This window comes from Halictus rubicundus, chromosome 16 (genome assembly GCF_050948215.1).
Source record: "Halictus rubicundus isolate RS-2024b chromosome 16, iyHalRubi1_principal, whole genome shotgun sequence".
NCBI classification, from domain to species: Eukaryota; Metazoa; Arthropoda; class Insecta; order Hymenoptera; family Halictidae; genus Halictus; species Halictus rubicundus.
In genome coordinates this window covers 2,152,178-2,171,046 of record NC_135164.1, presented here as the reverse complement: position 1 = coordinate 2,171,046, position 18,869 = coordinate 2,152,178, and the positions used below count along the sequence as shown (strand labels likewise).

Below are 18,869 nucleotides of genomic sequence, written 5' to 3'. Positions count from 1 at the left end.
GTAAATTATTATTAATATTTCATTGGCATACACTTACTATACATTCATTTTTCAAAATCATATCATAACAAATTCTGTGCAATTATGCGGAGTTACCAAGGTACTCCATTTTAACCAAACTTTTTACTTCACTGATGCTGAAATCGTCGCGCATGCGCGAAAACCCCGTCCAATATCCAATATCCCATCACTGCGAGATACTCTCGCTCTCTCGCCACTACTCGCCACATGTCAATGCGATCAAATGCGATTCAAGACGCTCAAGACTCTGAAGACGATCAAGACTTTCAAGACTTCCAAACAGTCAAGATTAGCAAGAATTTCAAGAGTTTTCAGTTTCGAATTAGATTCGAAGTGATTCGAATAGCGATTAGAAGTGTGTCAAATCCCACCACTAGTACTATTTAATGTGTGTAGTGCGTGTACTGAATTTTGTTTTAATTTAGTGCAATATGTATCGAGAGCAGGCGTATTATCAAAATTTTAACCCGAAATGGGAAAACATTTTTTTCGCTCAAATTGGCAATTGTACGATGTGCCTTATTTGTGGATTTGTGCCTACGGTAGTAAAGAAATGTAACATTGAACGGCATTTTCTATGTCGTCATTCGCAGCAGTATTCTGCGTATGAAAACTCTGAAAAATTGGACTTGATAAAAGGGCTGAAGTTAGTATACGAGGAATCTCGTACGTATGTTCCTAAAAATTCATCTTCGTCAGAGAAAGCTCGCAACGCTTCCTACGCTATTTCGCTTTTAATAGCTAAGAAAAATAAACCGTTCACCGAGGGCGATTTTATAAAGAAATGTCTGATTGAAGCGGTTAAATCATTTGGAAATTCTTTGACCCTTGAAGAAGCTGCAGCTATTCCACTCTGCAAAAATGCTGTAGAGTCCCGAATTTCGGACATAGGCGCATCTATCGAAGAGAAGTTAAGTGTACTTTTAGACACCTGTCGTTATTTCTCATTGTGTCTGACCGAAAGCACGAATCAATTAAATATTTTCGCCCGAATTGTACAAAATGATTTTTCGCATGTTGAAGAGCTTTTGGACTGCGTGGTTTTGCACGACACAACGACAGGAGTAGACATTTTCAATGCAGTCGAGAACACTCTCAAAAAATTTCAAACTAATTTTTCCAAATGCTCTGCAGTGGTAATCAATGGTGCAAAAGCCATGACAGGTGCCATGACAGGACTGTATGTGCAATTTAAAAGTCGCGATTTAAACTTCCCAATGATACATTGTATCATCCATCAGGAGGTGTTATGCGGGACAGATAAAAAATTATCCCTCGCTATGAGAAAGTTAACCAAAATAATCAATGCCCTCGAAGGCGAAAATAAATTTTTATCCCACAGAAAATTTATGGAATTAGTTGAAATGCATAAAGGTGTTTACAATGATGTCACTTTACATGACGAAGTATGCTGGTTCAGTGCAGCGAAATGTTTAAATCTATTTTTTGCTATAAGAAAAGAGATCGTTCTTTTATTGCAAGAATATCCAGTTTTAAATCAGGAAGAACATTCCTTTTTACAAACAGATGTGAGTTACCTTTGCGAACTCTCACTTATAGTTGACCTAACTACCCATTTAAATACCTTAAATTTAAAATTGCAAAAACCCGGCCAAAGTATTTCCAAGTTATGTAGCCATGTCGATTCTTTTCGTAGGAGACTGGTACTTTTTCGAAATCATTTGAATACGGAACAAAAAAATTTTTTCTCCTTCCCCTCATGTAAGTTAGTTTTCGAAGAATTCGGCACTAAGTGCGATTTTGATAACCATCTCCATATACTTCGTTCGGCGATAGTTCGGTTCGATAAGCTTTTCACCGACTTCGATTCACTTAGAAATGATCTAATTCTCTTTGACAATCCCCTTACCGCCAAAATAGAAGAACAAGCCCCCGAGTATCGAGAAGAACTGTGTGATCTTCAGCACGACATTTCTCTGAAAACGAGGAAAGAAACAGGAGCTGAATTCTTCAAAACATTGAAAGAATCGACATATCCTATTCTTAGAAATTTCGCGATCCGAATTTTCTCAATGTTCGGATCGAATTATTTGTGCGAATGTTCGTCCTCGACAATGCGTAGTATTAAGACAGAACAGCGTACACTGCTGAACAATTCTACGCTATTGTCTGCGATGCGAACAGCGACGTCCAGCGTGCCTATCGACATTTCCGATTTACCAAGCACGCCGTGAAGATCGTAACCTGCGTGAAAATCATTTTCGCAAACCTGATGAAAATGATGGCAGTAAAATTGAAAACTATTTTCCAAACTTATTTTCTATAGTGGAATAGGCCTACAGGGGATACCACTGACAAAAAAAAACGCATTGACGATAGTACCTCACGGGTGATGTGGAAATCTATCGACACGAGAGTCGCCCTAAGGGTTATATTATACTAGACAGGTCTGGACTGTTTTTGTATCTAGCGTTTATACACCCTCAGCGTCTGACCTGCCTAGTATAACCTGATCCTTACACGCTCCAAATGTTGTATAAATATTATTTATAGCGATACTGATTTTTCTAATAAATTCATATCAGAAGAAGAAAATGCTATGTTAAAAAAACTTCCTAAAACACTGTCTCTTAAAAAAATCTTTTGACATTCCGTGGGAAAGTGATCTTTCTTACAATCCTGAAACACCTTACCCTATTAGAATACAAACCATTTTTGATATAATAAAATATGTAAAAGTTGTAAATTAATTAAGAGGTCAATGTTTGTTAATTTCACGTCATATCCTTTTTCTAGATGTGAAAAAAACGTTGTCATAGAGAGTTAATTAAGATACAGATAGATTATACAAAATATACATACAGGGTGTCCCAAAAATGTTGTAATTTCTTGAAAAGGGTCATTCCTGAGGTCATTTGAAGTACATAACTTTTTCCTTTGCGAAAATATTCTGCACGGCTTCGTGAAGGATTTATTAACGAAATACACGGACCAATCAGGGCACAGCGACAGGTCCCGCTAAACGTGATGTTGGCAATGGCCGAGCCGGATTTGTTCACTGCAGCCGCGCCCTGATTGGTCCGTGTTTGTCGTTAATAACTCCTTAACGAAACCGCTGAGAACACTTTCTCAAAGGAAAAAGCTTCTTCAAATGACCTCAGGAATTACCCCTTTCAAGGAAATACAACATTTTGGGACACCCTGTATGTTGCGTTCGTAACACATTTCTGTAATAATGCATAGTAATTCTTGTTAAAAATATTATTGAAAAGAATCCTTAAAGCCTACGTTTATTAATCGTACAGTTGGCAGACCTGAATTTTCCGTAACATAAAATGGCTAGTCCTATGGAGTCTGATAAAGCATAGAGGCGGTGCTGGTACATTAGGGAGGGGGGCCTGCGGTCACGTGACCGAGCTGCGTTTTGAGCGCTCTAACCAGGTACGAACAAATTCGTTGTTTTTTTCATGGTTTTTCGCGCGCCACGGCCGAAAAAGCCGAGGCGTCGTGAATTTCGCTTGTTTCCGACTCCGGACGTGTCCTCTGAATACGCAAACATCGCTTATAATAACTGTGAGTTACTTGCGAATATTTTAACTCGATCGTCTTACGGAGATCTATCAATGCTCCACCGCGGCGATGGTTGACAAGCCTTCCTCGCAAATCCAGAAATGGCGTCTACCGTGCACATGGTCTGCAGAAAATATTCCACATCAACGCCGTTGTACTGATTCAAGAGTAAAAAAAAACCTCCACGGCTGATTTCTTTATCATCCGTTCGAAGAATTTTTGCCACTCGCTCACAAGCAACAACGCAACGAAGAAGGTGTTTTTTGTGATGCGCCCAATAATCCTCCTTCGTCATATTCTCACCGCGCACGTCAAAATTTATCTTTTTCTTTTTCTTACTTCGTCGTCTTCGGAAAGCATTTGTATCGCAAAAATTCCGAAAACTTTCAGTGTCCCATAGGTACGGTTTGTTCTTTGTGTCGGGTAGTATGATCCTCTGAAATATCTCAAAATTTACAGACACCAGCAGGATCATTTCGTACATCGCTGTGACGCTTAGATATTCGTTCTTCTGTTAGGCAACCGTTTTAGGAAAAACGTGACTATTTTAAGAAATACTTGTTAAATCAGTTGATTTTTTATCTATTGCCACTAGTTGACTCTAACCTGTTCAACTTTTCTTGAAGCCCAAGAATGGAATAATATTTCGTAAACATTCTTTTGCGTTTTATGTTGATTTTGTTGTAATACGTTGTTTCGTGTGTATTTTCGTCATCATAATTTTATATTTTCTATCGATACGCATTTTATGCTCGCATATACTTTATTGCACCAACGATCTCTCTTATGTAGGTTATTTTCGATACAAATCTGTGTCATTATTGTTATAAATTCCTACAAAGTGTAACTTCTGAAAATTATCTACTTATGTATTCTTTATTTTAGACAATATTCTAGAGCATGAAAATTTGATAAAAATTTGTATGCGTTACTTGATATGGTTGTGTAATCAAACCAAATCCATCATAACATACACATAATTTTTGGGCATACTCTTTGATTAAGTTTGTATTGTTCTTATATATTTATTCATATATGGAAATATTCAGATTATACTTTTTTTTATAAAGAAAAGATTATTATATCAGTTCTTGTAGTTTATTCAATATTATTTATTAGTTTATTTTAATATTTGTTAGAATGTTTATTTTGTATTATTTTATAAGTTTTTATTCACTTTATATATCTTCTAAAGGAATGTGAAGTTTGCTATTTACCATTCAAGAGGAAAAAATTTTATTTACTCTTCTTGAAATATTTTACATTACTACCTATAATTAAAGATAAGGCTTAACGTTGCAAGTTTTGATATTAATATTCATATATAAATTTATCCAAATAATAAATTTGTCATTATGACTATTATAGATAATAGAGAGTTAAAACATTTAATTAACAATAACAATAAGTGTCTATAGTTATTGGCATTTATATCTTAATAACTAAAGTAAGAAAATTATATATATAACTACAATATACATATAACGAAACATGTCAATTGAATGAAACAAATTTAAGTAAAGTCTAAAAATATCTAATTTTCATTAAAGATGTAACAAGTGTGTTAAATTTAAAATTTTAATGATTTACTTCTATTGAAAGTATGAAACCAAATGTTTGTTTTGTTACAGACTGTAAATAGAGAGTGTACATAGTGTGATAGGTGCGTGATATAGGTGTGTGGGATTTTAGTTGGCAATGAGTTCAAGCAACAAATCGGTGTCCTCCGGTGGGAGAAACACCAACAAAAACAAATCTTCACAACAACATGGGAAATCGGATCATCATCAAACAAAATCATCAGATTCAACAAAGCATGAAAAAGCACAGGTGAGTGAAGATAATCATTTTTATATACAATTTGGTATATTATATTATAGAGAATTCTTTATTTTAAAAAATGTGTTTCCTTAGTCAAATACTGTTCAGGCACGTCATACACAAATCATCGATACTAGAATGGGTAGTGGTGAAGACCCTATTCTGAAGGAGCGTATAAAACAAGTCATGGACATGACCAGACGTTCGGAAGATGAAGTTGTCATGGCTTTACATGACAGTGACGGAGACTTCGAACGTGCTGTTAATGACCTTCTGGAGGGAGTAAAAACAGAGTGGGAAGTGAAAAAGAAAAAGCCTCGTCAACCTAGTGGTTCCAAGCAAAATATGGACACTTCCGGTGGACAAGATGAAGGTGGCGATTGGGACGAACGACGTAATCAACGTGGTGGTGGACCTCCTCGAATGCGAGGACGTGCTAATCATGACAATCGTGGATGTAAGTTAATGCATCTTATTAGGAATGATATTAAACTCAAATACAATGTCTGAGTTTCATTTCACGAGTTTCGAATGCTACTCAGAAACAATAAGTCTTCAACGTCTTATACATCTTCTTATACATCTACTTATACATCAGTCAATACTTAACACGTTCAGGGACAGTAAAAATTTCAGTGAGCTGCAAAAATAGACAGGCAATTTTTCTTGAAACTAGTTGTACTATCCGAAATCTGATTAGACATAAACAATAATAATAAGTTAACTGTCATTTGTAATGACAGTTGGTCATTACTTTGAAATGTATATTAATTACAAAAACTTAAGGTTGTATAAAATTAAATGAATAAAAATTGGCTTTAAAATTTGAATGCTACAGCATTCATGTCATTTTGCATCACTATGAAAATGAATGCTATAGCATTCACGTCCGCGAACGTGTTAATAGAATTATCAATGAAATTATCAGTGCTTTATAATAATCACAAGATTGGATTTCATCAGATTTCGTATAATTTCTACTATGATATATGCTTGAATAAAGAAGCTTATTCAAAAACTTCTCATGAAAATATTTTTATAATTTCGACAATTGATATATATTATACATAATCCTTGTATCAAAATTTTATCGGTGAATGTTTCACCATGTAAATAGATGGTTCATAAGTGAAATAAATTTTTATGTAGGGCGTGGCAGAGAAAATAAAGAAAACGAAAGAAATATGGAGGATGGTGTTCGTGATGGCAGCTACAGTGGCAACAGGAGAGGGAGAGGTGGTTCAGGAAGACCAGGCCGAGGTGGACGAGGAGGAGGAAGAGGACTTGGTCCAAGAACATTCGCCAATCGTAATGACCCATCGTCGACATCATCACCACACAATTATAATCGATCAATTGATACATGGACAGGTAACGATGAACAACAACAAACTGTTCAGGAACCAAAGATGGGTAAGCTTTAACTTAAATTCTAGTTGTGAATGTTTCAAATCATTTTAAACACTTGTTTCATCAATGTGTAATGTATACGAATAGATGCATGGAATAATTTGGATTCTACAGAAGACTGGGACAATGAAGAATACACAGGTTCACTGGCAGATACGAAAGTTTTTACCCCGAGTACATCTGTACCAGAGCCTACACCCTCTGTAGAAGAACCGAAAATTCAAGATCTTCCATCAGTGCAGACTAATCAGAACGTAAATTTGGCTCTAATACAACCAGAGGTACGTTATTTACTTTTTACATAATATTTCATTTGTAGTATTATTTAAAAATCTGTTTTTCTAATCTATACTACACAGGAACTACCAAAACTGACGGAAATATCACCAATACAACAGCAGACATTGATTCAACAGTCTCAACAACAACAGCCTGTTCTGAACCTACCAACAATGCAGCTGACACAGCAACCAAATGCTATTAGTGGAGGGGTCTTAACGGCTGCACAGACACAGTATTTGACACAACTCACCCAACAAACAAGTGAAAATCTGAAAGCGGCTGGTCAAACATCATTCTCGTCATCAATATCTAGCCAGGTAAACAAAGGATATATTATATTTTAATTAAATTAGTTTATTTTATGGAAAAACTTTGTATACGGTTATTATGTTCGTATTAAAACATTTTATAAACTTATTAGCCGCAAAGGCAGATGAAACAACGTCCGCGAGTGCCACCACCATCGAAGATCCCATCTAGCGCGGTAGAAATGCCAGGCGATGCTGTGAATAGCGGTATTGGATTCCTTGATGTTCAATTTGGTGCTTTAGAATTCGGCAGCGATTCGAGTTCTCTTGATGGTTCTGCGAACGAAAAATTCAATGCTGCTAGTAACGCGATTCCTAGCACAGACGTTACTTCCACCACGAATGCTGTAAACACTGCCAATACAAATAATTCGTTGGACATTGAGACTACGCAAAGTTCAACAACACCTTTCAATACGACTTCTCAAATGGTAATTCATATTTTATCAATATTTCTATAATTTAGGAGATCAAACTTTTAAATAATTACTGATATTTCTATTACTTCTAAGTAACGAGTACATAATAATTTTTTCAGTTATCAAATAGTGACAATTTACCAGTTTCAAGCGAACATTCGATGAACGCTCAAAGCTTTACTGCTCGTGGCAGTACTACTGGACAGTCGTTAGATATAACCAAACAAGATTTCACCTCGCAAGTTTCACCAGGAAGTGCACCATCGTATGGTACAACAACAACCTATCAGTCTCAGAAGTCATCGTTCCAGGCACCGACTGCAGCACCAAGCACGTACAACGCATATTCCACAAATGCTCAATCTGCTCAGTCATCATTTCAAACTGTGTCAGGCACGAGTGCTAATAGTTATTCTGCGACATCGACAGTTACACAAGCAAGTTACAATTCTTCCTCGTCGTTTCCTCAATCCAATACATCGACTTTCAATCAAGCCTCGCCTTCTGCGCCAGCATCAGCAACCTCTGGTTACAACCAACCAACAACTACTAATCAGGTAATTAATATAAAAAGGTAGTACTAACAGATGAACGTAACATAAGTAATCGGACATCATTTAAAGCAACAACTATTTCTAAAATTGAACAAAATGATTAGAGTCTTCTTGAAAATGGCGGCTTAATTTACTAGTTAATGCTGTTAGATGCTGAAGTTCAACTGAAGTTGCGAATTTTTTTTTAAATCATACATATGTAATAGTTTCATAAAATAATGTTTATTATGAAATAGGTTTACCAGTCTGCAAGTGGATATGTACCCACTACGACGTCACAATACCAAGCTCAGTCTGTAGCAACAAATACTGTGTCAAACAGTAGTACAGGGTATCAAACAAGTGGTTATCAAGGGTCGTCTTCGTTTCAATCGACACCGCAAGCATACCAACCATCTGCTACAACGTTTACTTCACCTATTACACAAACTTCTGGAGCCTATCAAAGTGCAGCACAATCTGTAAACATCTAATTTTAGTATGAATAGACACTTTTTTAAAAATTTAATTTAATTATTAAATTACATTTATAGGTGTACGCAAGTGCGTATGGTACATACGCAAGCCAACCACAAACAGCGTCCCACAATCATAAGTTAAACAGTAATGCGACAAAGGACTCTCAATATGATAGTAATACGACAACAACAAATAGTTCACTTGCAACTACAACAGCACCTACGTTAGGTCTCAGTTCTGCATCCGTAAATAGTTCACAGACTAAAGTAACCAATTCTAATGGTAAGTTGAATTATTTGAAACAGCAATGAGATTACTCGGGTAATTTAATGAAAATAAAAACTTTATAATGTGATTTTTAATTAGCTGTACCGAAAAGTTCATCAAGTGGTGTAGTAACGGGTAGTAGTGGCACTGGAAATATGACTGGTGGTGGTGCAGCTGGCAGCATGACACCGATGTTAAGTCATCAATACATTTTGGGCCAAGGTGTACCTTATGCATTTCAGCAACCAATGTACAGTTACGAGGAATTGCAACTTATGCAACCAAGAATACCGCACATGGTCAGTTATTATTTTATTGATCAATTTATTTCTGCAACTGAGTCAAGTACAAATTATGTCTCCTATTTCTCGATATAATTTGTACTTCATTCAATTAAAATCCTTCTTTAGAGTAATGTACACTTTAGAATTGGTATATTTATGAATTTCAATTTTGGTTCTACATTATTAACACGTTGACTGCCAAATCACAATTCTAAAATATTTCACAGAATTAAATGAATTGAATTAACGAAGAAGAGACTGAAAAATTTAAATTAATCACAGTCAAGTTAACGCTTTATTTATTTACGAGCAAGTAAATCGCGTAGCAGTGTTATAGAGCAAGTGAACAATGTTTCTTCGATTCTGACGTTCCAGATTAAAACTTCTACGCGATTTACTTGCTCGTAAATAAATAAAGTCTTGACTGACCTTATGACGACATTTGTATTCTTATTGGAAACTACTATCAGTTGATAAACACGAAAATATGGTAACCTGTTAAAATTTTTAAAGTGAGCAAATAAAATTTTAGCATTTGCATCTCAAAAACCGAGGTGATACTTTGAGTAGTGTATTACTCTGAAGTGTGCTACTCTATTTTCTGTTATGATCACCTAGTAAAAAGAATGCTGAAGTAATCGTTTCTTTACTGCTTGGTAGCTGCTCGTTACTTCAATATTTTTTTAAAGGAATTATGAATATCTATTCACATGCTCATCCTCATGATGGTGCACAAAGTTTACTGTATTGATCCATAGTGAGATGTGTCGCATCAGTTAATGATTGAAGAGGTTTTAATTTATGATATACTATTTTGTAGAAAAATGAAACCGTCTGTGATCAATCCGGAGAAAATATACTTGAAAGTTTAATTAATAAATAATTCATTAATGATACGATAGACCGTGTTGATCGTAGACACACTGTTAGCTTACACATCTTTCTTCCTTTCCTTTTTATGATTTCAGTTGCTCCATACCTCATGTCACGTATTTGAAACTGTATGAGAATATCAAATATTGTAATTTCCAAGTGGTTAAGTTGTACTTTGTTTCCTATACTTTCTTAAGGAATGCGTGCTTTGATTGTATATCACCACTACTACTTTTATCGTCGTTACAGCTAGTAACAATTAGCTGTACCAAAACCAGACATGAGAGATGAGAAGTTCACATGTTTTTGCAAGATATAGTTTAAACATAATGTTTACGTATATATTTTTATTTTTCTTAATTCCCAAAATTAAAATTAAAGAGACAGGTTCAACTCGAACCGCATGTTATCTACTTTAAACCCAGTACGCGTAGAATTAGCTATTAGTTAGCCTTCTTGTATTTGGAGTACACAGTGTATGCATGTAGTTTTGTGTTTGGCCTTCCTGACTAACCTGCAGCCAACTACTGGTTACTATGACGCGGCTTTGGGCTATCAGACAACCGGCCCAGCAACCAGTCTTGGTGGAGGACGAGGAGATGCGCTTTCCGGTGTACAAGGTGTCCAAGGGGTACAGGGTGTACAAGGAGGCTATACCAGTATTAGTGACGCCAGGTTCGCCAGAAGCGACAGCAATGCGTCACCGGTTCCATCCACTATGTCACAACAGGTGAGGTTCAAGTACTTGCCAGATTTAAGAATTAGCTTAACAGCGTTCTTGTGAATACTTGGACACCGAATATTTTAGTATATCTGATCAAATGTTACATTGGTATTACACTCGTAATTTCTGTTTTCATTTTGTTTACACTATATACAGACTGCCACGCAGCATCAGCAGCCAATGATGAATCCTGCACTTCCTCCGACATATGCATACTTTGCGTATGGCAGTGGAATCATGCCAGGTGCTTTCCAATATGGAACTCCCACTGCTATTTACCCTGTAAGTCGGTTAAGTGACAAGTAATGAATCATTTGTTCTTTAAGGCGATTAAAAGAAACATTTTTTTTCATTTGCCGAAACAATTTATTACAGCAGATAGCTGCAGCCGGTAATGCGGGTACAAACAGTGGTGCATACAGCGCTAAACCGGGGAGTTACGGTTCTGGATATGGAGGTGGTGCAAACTATGATGCTCTAGCATCTGCAGGTCCTTCTGCGGAGTATAAAAGTGCAGCAAATAGTTATACCAGTACACAGACTGGTAAAACAGGAACATCTACTGGAAATACTAACACTGGAGGATCATCTGCAACTGATATAAGTGCGACTATGTACCCGAAGACTCATGTGACGCTTGGGAAAGTGAATGTAAGTTTCTTTTTCTAGTAACTATCACAATTATGTTTATTTTACTTGAATACCTTGGGGGCAGTCTTGACAACTCGTAGCCGTAATATTAAAAAAGATATATATCACATACATATTAACTGATTTTAATGAAAAAAATTTAATATCTCTTTTTTAATATTCATTATGATTTAAAAATAAGTATAATTAATATAGGCACAGTAATTGGGTCTTTTACCCTAGACATAATATAATTAAATCATTGGATTTTTAAAGTATATTTTGAGGTCCACTTAAGGGTTAAATTTTCATCCAACGTATCAAAATCTACAAGTATTGTCTGTTGATTACCGGTATACAAAAAATTTGGCACTGGTCAGTGTAATGAACTTTTACGAAATGTGAGAAATAAAAACAAACTTCCGAGGTGTAAAATACATTAAGTGAAATGGATAGGTATACTATAACGATACTTCAAAAAAAGATAATGGTAATCCTATGTTATTTCAGTCTTATGACAAACAAACATTTCACTCGGCAACTCCTCCGCCGTTTAGTCTGACCGGAAATCAGAACGCTGGTTTGCCTGGTGCATACGGAACACATTTGTTTATACCGACTATGCCGCATCAGTTGCATCAGCCACTTCATCAAGATGGTGGTAGTAGCACGGGCCAAAGGTCAAATACAAGTTCCCAAAATAAAGCTCAGGCAAAACCTGGATATAGTCCCAGCTACTGGGCAGGAAGCAATTAAATAATTTTGAATTGCACAAAGAAAAGAAGAGGAAGGAACACCATATCTAGACAAATACAACTTCGCCATTGTGATACACGGTGGTATGAGAGATATGGACATTTACATAAATGACATGAAGATACACGAGATAAGACATTTTTTTTTTTTGGTGAAACTAAATGAATCTGGTATGACACGAGTTACGGTAAAATATAAGATGAACCTTAAACATGTGGAAGAATTATGCAATTTTTATCGATTGTATGTTTAATAGGGTGAAACATTTCTTTTTACATAAATTCATGCAACAATTGGTTGAAAGAGAAGAAAAAGATACACTCTTTTTTTTAAATAAGTTTTATTGATTTCATTGTACTCACCGAAAGCAAAAAACATTATGTTGTGTCATAAACAAATTCTTCCGTAAGTTATATTTCTTATGATTCGTCAAGTGCATTAGAAAGTTTTTCGTATGCATAATACAATATATATATATTATATCATAATATATATATATATTATATATGTATTATATCTACACATATCGTTCTTCTGAAAACGGAATATGTGTATGAAAAGAAAAAGAACTTTTGGAACAGCCGCATGCGGCGAGAAAAATTGCATAGCTCTTCCTATTGTGAGGCGCACTCGTGCCAAATAAACTGCATAGCGTTTTGTAACGCTGAAGACCGTGGAATGCATGATCGTACATATTTGTCAAGACGAAGAAGGCAAGCAGACTTTATGTGGTATGTTGAAACATTATAAAGGGAAAAAATCAAGATTTGTGAGTAGCATAACTCTCGTGTGAAATACTGGAAAGATGATCTAGAAGAGTAATTGACTGTTAAATCTACTCCCGATCTCCTATCTGTATACTACTGTGCAATTGCGAATATACTGCATCGACTGCAAAGGGTGATAGTTTTTTTTGTATAATGTAGGCATCTCGGTTCACTAACATCTAAAGTGCTTCTTTACATGAAAACAAAGCACCCCGTTCGTGATGAAACGTAAAACTATACTATTGTAAATTACGATAATTGTATGTATTTAACCATGGAACTTCAGGTATATAAAGTTATAATCATCATAATGTTGTCACTTTTGGTATTTAAAAAAAAAACACGAGTGTATAATTGCACTAGTTTCGCATTCTTGCGCGCACCCATATTATAAATGTATTTGTTTAGTCGCTTTTTATACATTTTCTCTCTTTTTTTCTCTTTTCTTTCCTTAGTTACCAGAATTTATCGACGTTATATTTTATTAACAAAAAGAATAGCTATGAAACCAAAAAGGGAAGATACCGTCATATCATGTTTTCAAAGAGTGTTGGATTCGAAAAACGAGAACGGTACTTATTTAATTGTATTTTTATGTTTACGAAAAGCGGCGTTGCAGGTTAATTAGTGCCACAATTATTAAAAGAAACGAGCCGATTTCAATCATTTTCTTCTTGTGGTGCCTTCAATAAAATTCACATAATAGAGTTCAAACGTCTGCTTTTTGCAGAACTTCTCACGTAATACTTTTTATAATCCTTTCATAATGTAAGTTATATTATCGAGAAACATTTACCTTAACCCCTTATTCATACATTGATTCTTACTTTAATGCTCTATATCATTGACATAATTTATAACATAGAGAGTGATAGTTGTCGCTTTAGTTTATTAATTGACTTAGACAATTCTTTTACTTTTGTTTCATTTGCAACGAAAAGATTGTTTCTTTCGAATTTATTATCTCGAAAGATATTTCAAATGGTTTTTTATCACTGATCCACAATGTACGGTTCAATACGATACGTCTGGATATGGACGAACGATGCTTTTTATCAACAGATAATTTATAATTATCATCGAGTAATTATTACAGCTTTAATAGTAACCTTTTTGAAGTTTACTATGTAAGGAAGTTCTACGAATACGAAGGAGAATTAAGACACGTACTATGACATTCTATTCGATGTTTACATGATGTATAGTCCAAATAATAATCTTATATGTCTACGCCGTAAGTTCTACGATTTCTTTTTTTTTTTACTTTTTGCTTTTGATTCGTACTCATTTCTAGGATTTGCTTAAAGAACATGAAACTGTAATATTTGTTAATACGTAAATAAAAGTGAATTTTAGTTGATCAAAATAAGAGTACTGAGTGAGCTTAATTGTCGAGTATATATAGTTTCGCGAGAAAAAAAAAAGAGAAGGGGACGGGGGAGGATGGACACGCCACGCAAATTTTTCCGTTGCAAAAGATGAGCGAGTACCAGAGACTACACAACCAACGTTTACAGTTTTTACAAATTTGATATTGCAGCGATTTCGAAACGAGATGTCGATGTTAGTTGTACTAACGAACGTTCACTTTAACTTATAACTCCTTTCAATTAGATTGTAACGAATCAAAAAGAACGCAATTGTCGATTCCGTCTGTTCAAGAAGACATATTATTTATGCCGATATTGAAAAATGTAATGTACAGTTATAAAGCGAAGAAGTTCTAATGCGAAGAAAAACACGATACATTTCATGGACACTAATCACATTTTTAGATGGATACTTTACATTTTTGCATTGTGGATAGAAGTCATCGTTACGAATTACTTCTCTCGCGAGAAATATAGGGATACAAAGCGTTCTCACGAGGTGCTATTAAGATATTTACGATTTAGTGCGTGTACTATACATGGGGAATGAAGTGTTTTACCATAAATCGTCAAAACTGCATCGAGAATCGCTGATACGTGGATGAAGTAAATAACTGTAAGTAAAATATCGTTAGCAACTGCATATTTGAGTAACAGCGGTATGGACAAGTACATCTGAAAATCGTGGGAGACCAAATGTAGAATAGCTCTCTTAAAAAAAAAATGTAAATGTGTAATCAAAAGCTTTCGAGTAACATCAGTTCTGTTGTCACTGTAAAAGATGACCCGACACATAAGTTACTTTTATTGACTACAGGATGTTCCGAAAAATTAATAACTTCGAACTATTGTTCCTTGAGAAATAAATCTTACAAATATATGTACGATTTTGAATGGTTGTCAAAAATATTACTAATTGCGATTAAACGATTCCTTATCATTTTTGTGATTAGGTGGAGATTGATTAACTTGTTATTTTACACGTAAACAGTGATAATATTTTGTTGTCGATCTTCATTGTTATATTCGATCAATCATCTAAAATCGAAAGTATATTTCAATGATTTATAATTATCTTCAAATATACATCATGTATAATACATGCCTATGAGAATTATACCTACATGTGGACACACTCGCAAACGGTGACATGTTCAAGTAGTCGGAGAAACACGACTAACAAAGTAAATATACTTTTCAGTTTCATATCAGTATATAGTTTAGAACACTTTTCATTTCTTCTGTGCGCTCAGTCGAGCTTACGGGCAAAGATATTAACTGTACCGTATAACAAGACAAAATAATGAAAAGAATGCAAAATATTTTAAGGGAAGAGAAAATGTAAACGACATGTGAAATTTAGATCAAACAGTTTGTTCTCGTAATAATTATTACACATTAATAATTTTTGTATTTTTGTCAAGTATTAATCTATAAAACGAAAATGCAAAATGCATTATGCCATTACAACTATTAATATTATGATTAAAAGAAAAAAAAATAGCTACTACTGTGTATAAATATGAATATCTGAAAATAAATGTATTAAAGAAACCCTGTGACGTACAAGTATCTTCCCAGTAAGCAATTTGCTATGAATTGCCACCAAAACTTGTCGACAAATTCCGACCCATCTGTTTCCGCATTAGGCTCTGTACTCGAGTGCAAAGTTTGCAAGCGCAATTCCATGCCAAATTCATGCCAAATCTTACCCTCGTGAAGAGGGCAGGACGGTCGCACTAAGATATTTACTCTTAGAGCAAGATTAGGACCGCTCTTACTGCGACCGACCTCCCCTCTCCACCAAGGCAAGGTTTGGCATGGATTTGGCATGGACAGAGTCGTCAGATCAGGGGAAATTGACTCTAATTCAGGGGAAAAGTTACCCTCTCTTTATCAGTGCCGGATTAGTTACGTGACATTGTGACACATGCACGACAGTGGCGGCACTTCCTCTGTTCGCCACCAGAGGGCTGATTACACGATAACACCACTGTCGCAACTATATACTCGATCCGTATGTATACAAATCACGTACTTACATTTAGCCATATCTCATCACTACTTCGGAGTTCGGTGGTTCGGACGCATCCGTGAGCATACTCCTTTCTCTCTGATAGGTGACAGTGTTGTTTACAAATTTCGAATGAATGAAACAAAGAGGAAATAGAAACGCACAAAAAATATTTCTTCACATATATATTGCTGTTTACAACAGTTAAGATATCCTTTTTGTAGAATATATTTAACTAAGATTGTCGATGTCAATAGGTTAAGTACCACTACAATATTGTTTTGATTAATAAAGCACTATTAGAGTTGTATTCTAATGTTATTGATTTTAAAATATATACTATGAAATGGTTACTATGTGTCATCAACAAATATTTGCCCTCGATGCTAAATACAATGCACAACGTGTCAATAAGCTACCTTGTTTAGGTTTGTATATCGTATCTTGTATTGAAACATATAATATTATATTCAAATTGAAAAATAATATAATTACAGGGATGCTTTACATTCGTCGTAGAAATCAGTTGCTAAAGGAAAAATTTTGTAAAGATCCAAAAGTCTGTGAAAAGTATTTAAAATTAAGAGCAAAATTGTTATTTTTGCGATATGGTGAAAGCTTGGAACAAAATAGTATTGGAAGTCATGCCACTGAAGAGGAGAAGTTGGAGACTAAAACAAAATTATGTAGTATTCAAAGAAAATCGATAGCTGAAAATTTTGCATTTGACGGAGTGCATCATGTTTTTGATCAACACAATGCACCTGTGACAATGCTAAAATTTGCAAATAATGACAAATCAAGATTATGTTGTGCATCATTAGACGGACTATTATCAATATGTGAGACTATTAGCACACCACCAAAAGTAATAGCATTATTGAAAGGCCATAAGAAAGGAGTTACTGCATTAGATTGGAGTATTAGTAATGATCTCATAGTTTCATCTTCTTTGGACAGTACAATAAGACTGTGGAATGTGGCTACAGAAACTAAACCAGCTTTTTTACGAGAAGTTAAAGATCAACAGAGAGCAGAAGTATTATGTTGTGGATTTGTACCTATAAATAATAATTTAGTTATAGCTGGAAATTCGCAGGGATATGTACAGATCTTAAATATATCTACTGGTATCTATACACGTGGTGGTTCCTGTAAAATTGGAGGAAAAGTTAGTACCTTTTAATCTTTGATGATAAAAAAAAAATAGGCAAGGAAAACTAGAGTCAGATAATTTTAACATGTTCTAATTTGATTTAGATTTTATCATTAACTTGCGAGGGTAGTGGTGGTTTAGTGATATGGGCTGGAAACGATAGAGGAATTATTATGTCATTTCAATTAGAACCAGGAACTGGACGATTAACAAAGTTACGTAAGGTACAAGAAGTTGGTGGAATGATAACGAGTCTCTCATGGCGTTCATGGTTCTCAAAAAATGCTCCATGGCCAGCACTTTTAGTGAGCAGTGCTTGCAATGCGATATTATTATATCATATCACTGATAATCACGGTTCTTTGTCACTTTGGACTAAATACCCAATAAAGCACAAGTAATTTATGCTTTGAATACAATAATTACAGTAATATAATAAAGTTATAGAAAGTAAAGTATAAAATATAATTTTGTTCTCCTTTTACAGACAGTATTTAGTTAGATCTACTTTTGGCCCACAAATGGAGTCGTGTTTAATAGCCACTGGTTCTGAAGATGGTACAATCCACCTACTAGATTCAGCTAGACAAGGCAAAGCAGTAAAGATTAATCGACTTGAAGGTCATGCAGCACCAACGCTAGCATTATGTTTTAATTATGATGAATCTCTTTTTGCGTCTGCAGATCATCAAGGGCTTATTATTGTATGGCGTAATCGACAGCGCCATATATAAACTTTTTAGGAAAATATCAAATAATATTACTTAAATAAATGTATTACAAAAGCAAATGCTCTGTTTTAAATATTTATAGTACAGTCTAGAGTAACAATTACTTCTTTTCTGACTCTGTAAAAGCTACTTTCTCTGATTACCATGTATTCTTTATGTTTAAAAAATCGTACTTTCTAATGCTTATTTGATATTTTGTATACATTTTTACTAGCTATAGCTAGTAAAAATTATAACGAAACTAAGAATTTATGGCTTTTTTTGTTTAATTCAAAACTTACACATTTTATAAAGAAAATATATGTACAGAAACAAAAAATATGTAAATATTTCGTATTACTTGTAAAATAAAGGCATTATCAAATTTCTATTGATTGTGTAATTTTGTAAAAAAAAAAGTTGAAAAAATTGATAATATATACAATTACTTGGAAAGACTTCATTAAATTTATAGTTTACAGGATTAAAATGCAGGTTGTGAAAACTCACGGA

The 18,869-nt window shown here is 34.7% G+C and overlaps 3 protein-coding genes across 10 annotated transcripts; all 3 read left to right on the top strand.

Annotated features, from left to right (window-relative positions):
* Window positions 1–533: 533 nt before the first annotated feature.
* Window positions 534–2,216, top strand: LOC143362262 (general transcription factor II-I repeat domain-containing protein 2B-like). Its single transcript, XM_076802266.1, has one exon. It carries the CDS (start codon window positions 534–536, stop codon window positions 2,214–2,216), a length of 1,683 nt encoding a protein of 560 aa, XP_076658381.1.
* Window positions 2,217–3,295: 1,079 nt separating this feature from the next.
* Lig (ubiquitin-associated protein-like lingerer) lies at window positions 3,296–15,236 on the top strand. 8 transcript variants are annotated; one of them, XM_076801618.1, is made up of 15 exons: window positions 3,296–3,423; window positions 5,184–5,382; window positions 5,467–5,830; window positions 6,523–6,786; window positions 6,898–7,064; window positions 7,143–7,382; window positions 7,487–7,804; window positions 7,912–8,349; window positions 8,583–8,807; window positions 8,880–9,087; window positions 9,172–9,371; window positions 10,750–10,959; window positions 11,110–11,235; window positions 11,329–11,604; window positions 12,094–15,236. In XM_076801618.1, exons 2-15 carry the CDS (start codon window positions 5,251–5,253, stop codon window positions 12,337–12,339), a joined length of 3,414 nt encoding a protein of 1,137 aa, XP_076657733.1. In that variant the 5' UTR covers window positions 3,296–3,423; window positions 5,184–5,250; the 3' UTR covers window positions 12,340–15,236. The 8 variants fall into 8 exon arrangements, with proteins under 8 accessions (XP_076657733.1, XP_076657734.1, XP_076657727.1 ...); XM_076801619.1 differs by having other exon boundaries at window positions 6,871–7,064; window positions 10,789–10,959; XM_076801612.1 differs by having other exon boundaries at window positions 6,871–7,064.
* A 1,271-nt stretch (window positions 15,237–16,507) lies between these two features.
* Window positions 16,508–18,744, top strand: LOC143361913 (WD repeat-containing protein 13). Its single transcript, XM_076801627.1, has 4 exons — window positions 16,508–16,918; window positions 16,988–17,661; window positions 17,751–18,043; window positions 18,134–18,744. Exons 1-4 carry the CDS (start codon window positions 16,837–16,839, stop codon window positions 18,378–18,380), a joined length of 1,296 nt encoding a protein of 431 aa, XP_076657742.1. The 5' UTR covers window positions 16,508–16,836; the 3' UTR covers window positions 18,381–18,744.
* The last annotated feature ends 125 nt before the right edge of the window (window positions 18,745–18,869 follow it).